This window comes from Trichosurus vulpecula, chromosome 7 (assembly GCF_011100635.1).
Source record: "Trichosurus vulpecula isolate mTriVul1 chromosome 7, mTriVul1.pri, whole genome shotgun sequence".
Classification (NCBI taxonomy): domain Eukaryota; kingdom Metazoa; phylum Chordata; class Mammalia; order Diprotodontia; family Phalangeridae; genus Trichosurus; species Trichosurus vulpecula.
In genome coordinates, this window is record NC_050579.1 from 242,141,872 (window position 1) to 242,154,045 (window position 12,174).

At 40.4% G+C, this 12,174-nt stretch overlaps 1 protein-coding gene across 1 annotated transcript in view; it reads right to left on the bottom strand.

Moving 5' to 3' along the window:
• The window catches only part of BICRAL (BRD4 interacting chromatin remodeling complex associated protein like), a 38,962-nt gene extending 27,957 nt beyond the window's left edge, over positions 1 to 11,005 (bottom strand). The window contains exons 1-4 of the mRNA XM_036765833.1: positions 10,965 to 11,005; positions 10,548 to 10,596; positions 10,387 to 10,455; positions 5,913 to 7,595 (exon numbers count right to left, since the gene is read on the bottom strand). Of these exons, the coding sequence (XP_036621728.1) occupies positions 5,913 to 7,595; positions 10,387 to 10,455; positions 10,548 to 10,596; positions 10,965 to 11,005 (1,842 nt within the window). The remainder of the gene's footprint in view (positions 1 to 5,912; positions 7,596 to 10,386; positions 10,456 to 10,547; positions 10,597 to 10,964) is intronic.
• Between the last annotated feature and the right edge of the window lie 1,169 nt (positions 11,006 to 12,174).

Genomic DNA, 12,174 nt, shown 5'->3' on the forward strand with positions numbered 1-12,174 from the left:
TGTTATATAAATGCTAGCTATTATTTTATTACCCATGGACCCATGCATTTACCCATGCATTTCAGAGGGCATAGGGGAAGGGATAAGTAGCTTTAGAAAGGGAGACGGGGGTTGGGGGAAGGTTCAGTTGAGAAGGAAGGGAATAAATGAGGAGGATGAGAATAAGAAAACCTCATCAGTGGGATAGGAATGATGGGAAGGGATAGGAATGATGGGAAGGGATAGGAGTATTTTAATCACTGAGGATTGAGTTAAAGTAGGGGTGATGACATTTAAAAGGTTGGAGAGACAATTTCCGGGTAATCACTTTATTAATAATGCTAGCATTTTAATAAAAGAGGTCAGTGGCACTCTTGAACGCCAAAGACGATCATGGTGGCAGGCTAATGCCCTTGGAAAAGTGGGTGTTGCAGAGGATGGCAATCAACTTTGACTGGTTAACAATTAATGAGAGAATGAATATTACAATGAGAAGTTGGCTCATTCCAGTGAGGTGCTGAAAGAGTGACATTATGACATTAAGAGTGACACCTGGGGGCAGCTAGGTGGCGCAGTGAGTAGAGCACCGGCCCTGGAGTCAGGAGGACCTGAGTTCAAATGTGCCCTCAGACATTTGACATACTTGGCAAGCAAGAAGTCACTTAACTCCAATTGCCCTGCCTTCCTCCCTCCAAAAAAAAAAAAAGTGACACCCAGACCACTCCTAGCTTTGGGCAATCTAATCAAAGAATTTATCTCTACCCAAACCAGAGCAAAACACAATATGTTTCTCAACCTTAGATTAAATTCCTAGTAAGGTTGGTTGATGGGAGTGCTTGGTTGCTTGTGCTTGGACCCTAACTTTTAACATTACATTTCTCCTTAGCCTCTGCTTGTGCCTGTGCCTGGACCCCAATTCCAAAACCACATCTAGTTCTAAAATCACATTGCTCCCTAGCCTCAAAATATGGTCTCAGGCAGTTCTTTTCCAGTTCAAGGGCAGCATGCCCTAGCAAAATACTTCTCTCTCCTCCTGACACAGTAACCAGCTGCCCCTACGTATAGAATTTATTGGTCTGACTCCCTGTGTACGTGCTAAATTGGCTGTGCACTGGGCCATAATGATATTTACTACTTACTGACCTTACTGATATGTATCCTAGACACAGTCACATGTATATTCCCTTACATTTATCTTGTTTAACAAGACATTGATGGAAGCAGCCTGAATATTTCCAGTCATCCCTGTTAGTTGACTTAGTGACGTTTCACAGCCAAAACTATACCTTCTTGTAGGGCCCCCTTGAGCTATTTCCCAGTGAACTCTGGGTAAAATGCCTGCACAGTAGACACTAAATGTGCATGTTCCTTTAAGAACTAACCACTCCCTAATCCCACCCCAGAACAATTAATTAACACACTTGGCACATGTTTCACCCCAAAGTGTCCCTATAAGATAAACTTGTATCCCCTTTTAGACTGCAGGTTCCCTAAGAACTCTTGCCTGCTGAAAAGCATAACAATAAACTTTTGCCAACTTGACTTAAAGATTGCTTGGGTCCAAGAATTCACTGGAGGCCACCTTGCCCTGGGAACTTTAGTTTCGGGATTCCTGAATCCCTGGGTTTTCTCCCTCAACAGTTAGGTGGGATCTGACCAAGACTGAGGAGAATTAATTCAATCTCATTATCAATAATGTCCTTCAAGAGATGGAAGTTTGAAATAAGGACTACAGAAAAAGGGGGAACTCTGAATCCCCCCAAGTCATTGGCTATTAATAACTATTTTTTTCAGGGTTGAGCCTAGGGATGGATCTTAGGCAGAAGGTGTGTAGCTAGAAAGGGGGAGGAGAAGGCAGCCAGTAAAGCAAACAGTGTGGAGTTGTGGGACCCAGTGGATACAGTGCAATAAATTTATGTTTTACTTTATGTCCATCTCTTACCTCCTAGCTATGGTAAGCACCATGAAAGCAGGGATTACATTTTATTTATCTTTTTATCTTTCCCATCACCTATGACAGTACATAATAGATACTTAGTAAGATATGATCTTTGCCCTCCTGGGTTTTATAGTCAATCAATTAAAAATAAAATAAAACACCATTTATTAGGTTAAAGCTTACCAGGCTCTAAGCACTATGCTAATCACCAGAGATTTAAAAAAAAAAAAAGCAAGACCAGTTCCTGCCCTCACAGAGGTCATATTCTAATGAGGAAAATACAAGATATATACAGAGTAGATGGGAGGTAATCCCAAAGGGATCTGTACCAGCAGCTTTGGAGATAGGGAAAAGCCTCCTGCAAAGAGTCTTCTGAGCTGAGATGTAAAGGAAACTAAGAAAAGTAAAAGGCAGAGATGAGGGAGGATGTTCCAGGAATGGGGGGGGGGCAGCCACAAGGAGTTAAGGGAATTATAGCGGAAAAACCTTAAGTCTAGAGTGAATATAGTTTTGGGGAGACAAAGAGATGATCACCATGGCTAACTGTGCTGGTGGAAAACAGTAGACAGGTTTGGATGGGGGGGTGGGGTGGGGTGCAGATTTTCTATTTGCAGGGAAATTTGTTCTCTAACTTGTAGGTAACTGAGAAGTCACTGGAAAGTTTTGAACATGCATTAAATTATATAATTTATTGTTTTAGAAAAAGTATGTGGTTGGGTATGTAACCCAAGGAGATCAGAGGAAGAAAGAAAGGTATGGCAGTTTTTACTAGCAAATAACTACAGAATAGGTACTCATTGACTAGGAAATGGCTAAAGTGTGTGTGTGTGTGTGTGATACACGTCATATATGTGTATGTGTCAAAAGTTACAGAGATGTTAAAGATGAAGGACAAACTGAATTTGGAGGGGAAAAAAGTCACTGGCAATTTTCCAGAGTGTGGATCATTAAAAGGAGAAAATGGGTAGGGAGGATGGAAGCAACAAGTTTTGTATCTATCTACCCATCTATCTGTCTGTCTGTCTATCTATGTGTATATCTATCTACATCTTTTAAGCTTGATAGTGAAATGGAGGACAGAGGAATCTAAATTTGGCAGTGCAAATTAAAAAAAAAGTGTTGGCTTTTTGAAGACAAAAGAGGAGGAGCCCAGGAAAAGGGAGAAATTGAATATGCTGGAAAAGAAAGGGGTAAGTCAGAAAATAATGCGATCTAGGGACCTGATGGGTTTACCTTAGAAATGATGGATACACTTCCCTAAAAACTAGGAGGTTAATATTGTGTAAATAAGTTTAATGTGAAGGTTTATATAGAATCTATATCGGACTACATGCCATCTTGGAGGGGAAGGGGGAAGGGAAGAAAATCTGAAACTCAAGAATATGTAAAACTAAGTGTTGTAAACTAAAAATAAAAAATAAAAAAAACTAGGAGGTTAAGAAGATGAGCATATACATATGCTAAGATTTGTTAGGTAGTTTATAGCCAGTAGTCTTGAACTCAGGAAAATTAAAAGGAAAGATCATTTGCTGGGTGGCTGGGGGCTGGGACTAGGGAAAACAGGAAACATTTTAGAACAGCTACTGTGGGGGAAGCTAGGTAGCATAGTGGGTAGAGTACTGGGCCTGGAGTCAGGAAGACCTAAGTTCAAATGTGACCTCACACACTTACTAGCTGGGTGACCCCTAGCAAGTTATTTAGCCTCTGTTTGCCTCAGTTTCCCCAAGTGTAAAAAGGGGCGAATAACAGCACCTATGTTGCAAGGTTGTTGTGAGGATCAAATGAGATCTTTTGCTCAACACAATACTCGGCACACACAGCGTGCATTATATAAATGCCTACTGCCCCCATCCCCAGAAAACGGATGTTCAGAATAATGATCATTTCTGCAAAATTCGTAATCACTGAAGGTTCAATTGTCTTGTGCATATAGTAAAACATACAGTAAGTCACATAGTAAGACAGAAAACTTCCATATTTTGGAAAGATTGTTAAAATGGGGTTTTTGTTACCCTTTCTTAACTAAAATGTTGATTTAACTAGAACACTCCAGTCTTTGAGCATTCCAGTTAATGTTACAGTTTTACTGTACCACATTCACTGCATTTTACTGTATATCTTCAATGAATGAGAGAAATGGGTTTAAATTACAACAGTGACTTTGATGAGACTAAAGTCTGTCATAAGAATTTAATATAGCAACAAGTTTCTGAGGTCTCCTCTCCGGAAAACTTTAAAAGGATCAGTAACCATATGTCACAAATGGTTAAAGTATAAAACTTCGTGGAGACAATGCATTAAACCAAAAGACCTTTTCGCCCGTGGGATCTCAATCGGCCAGACTAATTCCAAAAGTTCACCAGAACACAGCACATGAGGAGGGCAAGGCACATTTTTATAGCACAATCCAACAGCAGAGTTTCTCCATCTTAAATCCCTTTCTCCAGTCCACAGCTTTTCTCTTTGCCCACCTAACGTATCCTTCCTTGGTCTCTTTTGCTGGCCTGTCATCCACATCATACACTCTAATGTGGGAATTCCCCACGCTTCCATCCTGTGCCCTCTTTACTTCTCTCTGTAGATGCTCTCTCTTGCTGACCTGATCGGCTCCCATGGGTTTGATTTTCATCTCTGCGCACATGATCACCATAGCTATATATCCAGCCCATTTCTCCACTGTGCGTCAATCCCTGATCACCAGTTGCCTACTGGACATTTCACACTGGATATCCCAGAGAGGACTTAAATTCAACATGCCTAAAACTGAACTTCTTATCCTTCTCCTTAAGTCAGTGCCTCCCTCCAATTTCCTTATTTCTGTCAAAGGCACCACTGTCCCTTCAGAGGACACAATGCTCACTCTCTCTCATCCCACGTATCCAACTGCTTGTCAAATCTTGCTATTTCTATTTCTGTATCATCTCTTGCAGCTGATCCCTTCTCTTCATCTAGAAAGCTACCACCTTAATTTAGGCCCTCACCACTTCTACATTATTTTAACAGCCTTCCTGACTCAAGTCTCTCTCCACTCCAGGCCATCCCATCCCTACACGCTGCTGCTAAAGTAACTTTCCTTAAATATAGATCTGACCATGTGACTCTCTACTCAACAGACTCCAGTCTCTTCTTTCTTACTGCCTTGTGGATTAAAATCAAACTCCTCTGATTAGCTTTTAATGCCCTACGTAATCTGTCTCCAGCCTATCTTTCCAGCCTCACTGAACACTGTTGTTCCTGACTGGGTACTCTGCAATCCAGCTAAGCCAGCTGTTTCTCACAGATGACACTTCAAAGGCCACATCCATGCTTCTCTAATGGTCTCCGCTGATGCTTGTAATGTACTCTTTTCTTACCTCTAACAGAGGTCCTTCTTTTCCTTTAAGATATAACTTGGGCACCATCTTCTTCATGAAACCTTCCGTAGCTCCACCAAATGCTAGTTCTTTCATTTCCAAATTACTCTGAATTTAACAACTTTGTATACATTTATATTTATTAACTCTATTCTTATGCTATATATATATTTTTATATGTACTTATTATCTTCCCCACTAGAAAATGTAAGCTCTCTGTGAGTAGGAATTATCTCACTTATATACTTATATTCTCAGTACCTAAAACAGTCCCTAGCACATAACAGGTACTTAATAAATAAATAATTCTATCACCACGCCCCTGACTATCTTCAGGTTCTCGTACCCATTACTTCCCTTGGTTTGACTCTTAAGTGGTTAGCCATGAAGATCGTCAAAAACTTCTTTTCTGCTCTTCCCATTTCTGCCCCAGAGACCTTAAATCCAAAGCAATTTTAAACACAAAAGAAAAGCAAATAAAACACCCACAACTCATGTAAGCCTAAAAATATCATCTAAAAATCTGGGAATCAATAATCAAAGACACATTCTATTCACTGCACAGAGGTCAGGGGTCAAGCTGTCATGCACCACTTGGTTTCCTATACCATTTATTTCCTATACCAGACAGTGACTCGTACCTGGCAAAAGGAGACCTGGGGCTGGGTCCCTCCTCCTGGGGTGCTACCGAAGGTGCCAGTACATTTGGATGAGGAAACTGGAAGACGATGAGACACACTGGCTGGCCCCGAAGTCCGGTTGGGCTGGGGTAGCTGGTCTCCATTGAAGTTTGCTGCAGATGTTGCTGACTGGACTGAGGGTCCAAGGTTAGGAAGGGCTGTGCTGGAGGAGCTGACAACTGTGAACCGACCAGGGGCAGAAACACTTGTGACAGCAGACTGTCCTGGGAAGCCTGGCCTGCCTTGGGAGACATTGCTCTGGCCAGGTGATAAATGTAACACGGTTGGCGATGCCTGCTGCAAGGGCATCTGTCCACCAACAATCTGAGAAGGTGTGTGATTGACTATCACTTGGTTACCAGATGCTGTAAATGTCTGTCCAGACACGAGTTGGACAGCAGTATTCTGGTTGTTTAGCATTTGCCCCGAATATGATGGGTTGGTCCTAAGCATATTAGAGGAACCCCTGTTGAGCATGACATGCTCGGAAGCCACTTGACCAGACACCAGCTGGGAAGGCTGAGTCTGAAGAAGTTGCCCATTGATGGTCTGGACATGGTGTACTGAGTTTGAATTGACAGAGAGGCTTGTGGGAATGAGGAACTGACTTTGGGGTGCATGAGGCTGTGCCATGGGTGAGTGGATGACAATACTACCCCCCGTGCTGTTCACTGCTTGTGAGGCAACTGATTTTCTTGTGTTCTGTTGATTCACAATATTCACAGACATATGTGGACCCACTACGGAGCCCTGGGGTGAGCTTGCAGGGGCAAAAGGAATCCCTTGTTGCACATGGTGCTGTTGAATTCCCAAATTGTTCACATTGTATGTGTTTTGCTGACCCATTTGAATAGGCTTTGGTTGGATATTAATTGGGACTTTATTTGAATTTGGTGCAAGGCCCCTCTGTATGATAATGTTATGCACGGGTAAAGATGTCTGGAAATTTGTGCTATTAAATGGAACAGTTACAGGCTGTGCTACTGGACTTGAACTGGAGTTTCCAAACAATGAGTTGCCATTAGGAGTCTGTCTGTGAACCAGGAGTCCACTACTCATATTTGTGGATGCTTGCTGCCCACTGCCTTTTAATATGATCTGAGATCCATCAAGGTTATTAATGGTCATCATGGAAGGCTGATTGCTAAATGAACCAATGAGTTGTATTTGACCAGAACCACTAATCTGACTGCTGTTAGACAAATGCTGGCTGGGCACACTGATTCCCACGTGCTGCATGAAGCCATGCTGCACACCCACTGTATTGCTTGCAAATGATGCTCCGACAGGCACGTGAGTCACTCCTATAGGCTGCAGCGTCTGACCTGAGTAATTAGAAACATTAGAAGCCTGAGTAAAGGATGCTGATGAAGAAGGATGAAGCGGAGCTTGTGCAAACTGTTGGCTAGAACTTATACTGGCATCCAAATAAGCCTCTTCTGCCAAAGTCTGTTCAGTGATATTGGCCTCCTGCAAGGACTTCTGGAGAATGTCAAAAGGTTGGTCCTCACTGAGGTCTGGAAGAGGAGAGGATTCAAGTTCATCTTCAAGAAACTGAAGGCTGCTTGAAAGTGGGAGTCCATCGCTAGATCCTTCTCCAAGCTGGCTGCTCACACCTTTGAGAGATGACTTAGGATCTGCATTCTGAAAGAACATACAGAATGTTACAGGCCACTTCTAACTCCTTAACACACTCACACATTGAAACATTTTAATTACAAACCTCTATAACATGGGACAACAGCCATATTTTACTACTATACCAAAGCACTGGACATAATTATGTACGTTATATAAAATCTCCTAGAGGTTAATATCCAAACCAAATATTGGGAGTTAAAGAACTATTTATTCTATTAGAATAGCTACACAAAAACATTTCAAAATCCATCTTACTGTTCCATGTATACGAATAAATAAAATAGCTGTTCTTTTTCACAAAGAACTAAAGGCTAAGTTGTTGATTTTTAAAATTCTGCTGCTTTATTGCTATGGTAGTGGTATCTAAAATGCAGCATTCCAATATTTTCTGACTCCTTTCATTGACTAGTAAAATATAATAAGCTTTACATAGTATAAATTAACTCAGGGCTACTCAACCCCATTTTTTTGAAGTAGAAGCATAAAGTAGTTGTTGAAATTGCAACACATTAGCGCTGGCCCACACCTGACCTGCAGATGTGTATGAATGTCCAGGAGTCAGCAAAAGTCATCCCCAGTCCTAAGGACCATGGGGACCAAGTCAGTCCTGGAAGCTCCCAGTAGTTGTTCTGTAAGGGATCCAGTATGGGTCTCAGGTCAAAGTACACCTGCCACAAATAATGACCCAAGGGGACCCCAGAATGTCCAGTCTCCCAGATTTTCTCAGACACAGGCCAAAGTGGTAGCTCCCCAGGATCAACGGTCATGGAAAAGTACACCTGTATCCCCGCCTACTCCAGGAAAGACTTGTTCAGATGAAATCTGCTTCTGTCACACAGTGAGTTAATGGCCATTTGGCTGCTTGAAAATGAGTAGTTTTTTGAGATTTTCAAAAGCCACCTAAGTACCCACTTTAGTATTGAAAAGTCAGAGTCATCATTTACCATATGCCCCTGTGTGATAAGGATATAAGAAATAGAAGATAGCCTATGCTCTTATGGGGTGAAGCTTAATTGGAGACACATATAAAAATGGCTTTAAGACACTTTTCGATGTTATATATTATACATATGATTTTTCAGCACAGTATTTGTCACGACAACCAGGAATTAAAAAATTAAGGCAAAGAATGACAGAAAAAACAAAGCTATGAAGTCAAGTGATATTTAAAATAAGTCTTTGTTTTTTTAAGGGACAGAAAGACAAAGAGTCTATTCAGTAAAGGTTGTACCCTTTTATAGCCAGTAAGCTGAGGAAGGAAAGAGGTAAATGCTAGATGATGTCAAGAATCAGGAAGGGGAAAATAATAGAGAGCTGGGACTGGCTGAGTGATAAAGAGGGGAGTTAAAATACTGTTCAGTCATCACAGAATGGAACTGATGTAGGTCAAGTGACTGTTACCACCTTAGGACTTAGTAGAAAAATCCAGGTGAATAAGACATGAGGCCAATATTGAAGATTTCATTTGAGATCATCAAAGCTGAAATCCATGGGTTCAATAATGAAGAATTACACAGGTGATTATACCCCATTTGGCCAATGTGTACAGACAGGAAATATAAACCTATGAGATGAAAACTCAAAATCATCTTTCACACTGGCATTTCATTTGTCCCTTGTACAGAAGACATTCAGTAAACATTTCTGAATGAATGAATCAGCAGATGCAGTATCCATGTGAGAGCGGCAGGTGTAATACATACCATTAAATGTTGGTCTTGATGGACAGGACCTTATATACTTAACGATTTTATACCAGATCTTTACTATATGAGATGTGACTGTAATACAATAAGACTGATCCCATAGGATACAGGCAAAATTCAATTTTATTCAAGCTTATCACTGGGTGGCATGATCTGGCAAATATTACATAATGAGCTATGTAATCATAGTATACTACTGTAGTAATAATCTTAGACTCAGAAAGAGTCAAGGTAGCTGAGAAACTTAAGTAATTTAAGGTCTTGGAAAAATTAACTTGGAATTACTATCAGGATATGTGGATAACTAAGTGATTGTTTCATCTAAAATGTTAAAATTCTATATTAAATGTACCATTTCTGTTTTAAGACTTGTAATAAATTTTAATTAGTAATAAGGATAATATTTAATAAATCAAGTATAGAATTTATTCAGTAATGAGAAAGTGGGTGCCATTAAGCCCTAGTCCCTGATGCTGACAAAGATGATGCTGACTTTTGCAAAACAGGGTTTAGGCAGGGGCCTACAAGCTTAAAAGGCTTCAAGATCTAATAGACAGCCAGAATCCCTCCCCTTAAAGGATAAACTTCGCTAAAAGTAGAGAGGCTCACCACCAGAAGACTGGCTACTAGGTGATGAATTTTCTATAGTCATAGCAACTCATGAAGAGCGTTTATTAAGGTATCAAGGACTTGTAGTTGTCACTGGTAGAAGGAGCATCTAAACTGAGGCGGGGGCTGGGAGATGGGGAAGGGGACAGGGCAGGGCATGCAACCATCAGGGCCTTGAAGTATGGGAGTAAGACTTTAGAAACATTTCTTTATGACTTGCCAAGGTCACAATGTCGCCAAATCATTTGGGACAGACAAAATTGAAAGCTTAGAAAGCTGACAAAGGAAATCTCATTCGAGACTATTTCATTTGGTTGTTAACAGTGGAAAATTTCTACATACTTCACAAGAGAAGGATCTAGAATCTCACTAAGTAAAAGCAGCAAAAGTCCGATACAGTGTTAACAGCAAGACAGGAAATCTTAACTGCCTTTGGCATGCATGGGGCATTCAAGAGCTGTTCATTTCTTGATACTTACACTAGAGTTGGCGAAAATTGAATTTGAGTTGGCTGCAGAATACCCTGCATTAGTCAAGTCGTCAGTGCTCTGAAAAGGTACAGATTTGGCAAAATGATGGTTACTTTAAGTGAAACCATTAACAAAGTTTATGTGAGTTGAAGTTCTAAAATAATACATACAGATTTGCTACTAGGTCCATGTAGAAAATAGTTCAATGCCTGTGGGTCTCTAAAAAACAAAAAAGGGGAGAAAAAGAAGAAAAAAAATGAAATAAAACAATGAATCACTGTCTTTCAAGATTAACTTCCACTAAGAAAAGAAAACTTTATTTTTATAAGACATTCTTCCCACTGATGCCTCTCTATATTTTTATGTGTCTTATACTCTGTCTTCAATTTCATAGCACTGTATACATCTTTTTTTGTTTTTGTTTTGGCCAATACCTGGTTCCTCTTTTAAGGCAGTAAATGAGTGATCATTAAGAGTATTTCACATTTAAAGCATCCAGAATGTTGTAACCCAAACACTAGACTTGTTAATGTGGTTGATCTTACACAACTAGCTATGTTTTGCTCATTTCTAAATGGGAAGCTTACCCAATAAGATCAAGGAGACACGAGTCATCATCATCATCCATGACAACTACAACGAAAAGGAAAGGGCTGATGTTTCATCAAAATCAAATAAAAGGCAACAGTATCAATGCAGTTTTAACATGTAAATATACTTTCCTAAAACTATACCGTTCAGATGACATTTTTACCCAATAAGACTGGGAACATTTAAAAAAGATTTTAATCCTCTGATTTTATAATAATTGTTATAGAAAATATTTTATTTAAATCCTTATTACTTAAAAATAAATATTGTTAAATCAATAGAGAATAAAGTCACATGCAGTCAGTAATAAAGAGCTTAAGACAGTTGGAGATGGTCCATCCCCTGGTGAAGACAGAGTGAGTCAAACAACAAACTCTAAATTCAGAGGCTGGTAAGCCTAAACTGTAAACTTTCCTACAATGAGCTCCGACAGAAAACAATCTCTTAACTTTTATTTTAGAAAAGTCTTATGGATACACATAGCCTTTTCATCTTAGGACAGGGCATTTTTGCGCATGCTGAATAGTGACCCTTTTCTTTACTTTCTTAAGGAAAACAGAGAATAATAGCTCATCCTCACCATATTCTGAGTGATTTCAAAGAGCAAGGGAGAAAAAGCATAGATATCCCCAAACTCGAAGCAGCTACGGGAAGCTCGGTCCCACATTTTCATCATCTGTCCCTCACAACAGTGTTGCCAAGTCTTCAATTCCATCCAATCCATGTTCTAGGACACAAATCCTGATACTGGGTATGCGTGAATGTGTCGGGGAGAAAAACCTCTGGAAAGATACTCACCAGCACCTCCCCTAAATGTTTAAAGCATAAGCTAAAAGTCGCCTACCAACACTAAATGATCACATTACCATGCGTTAGCCAAAATGATGAAAACTGTGTAAGTTCAAAATCCTACCCAAGCCTCCCCCTCCCCAGTCTCAGGTCCTATAAACTTACACTAACACTCGCACACGTGGCAACGGTGCTCTGTGCCCACTTCAAGCAGTGCATGGAATAATTTACATCACAGAATACCAGAGGCAAGGGTTCTGTGGCAGTTGGAAAGGGCAGTTGTGAATGGCAGTTAGGAAGGAGTGAAATGCTGAGGAGGTGTACCAAGGCAGTAAGGAGAATTGATTCAGAATGGGCTTTTTTCCCCTTAAAAACAAACAAAAATTTCCCACCAGCTAAACCTCCTTCCCTAACTCC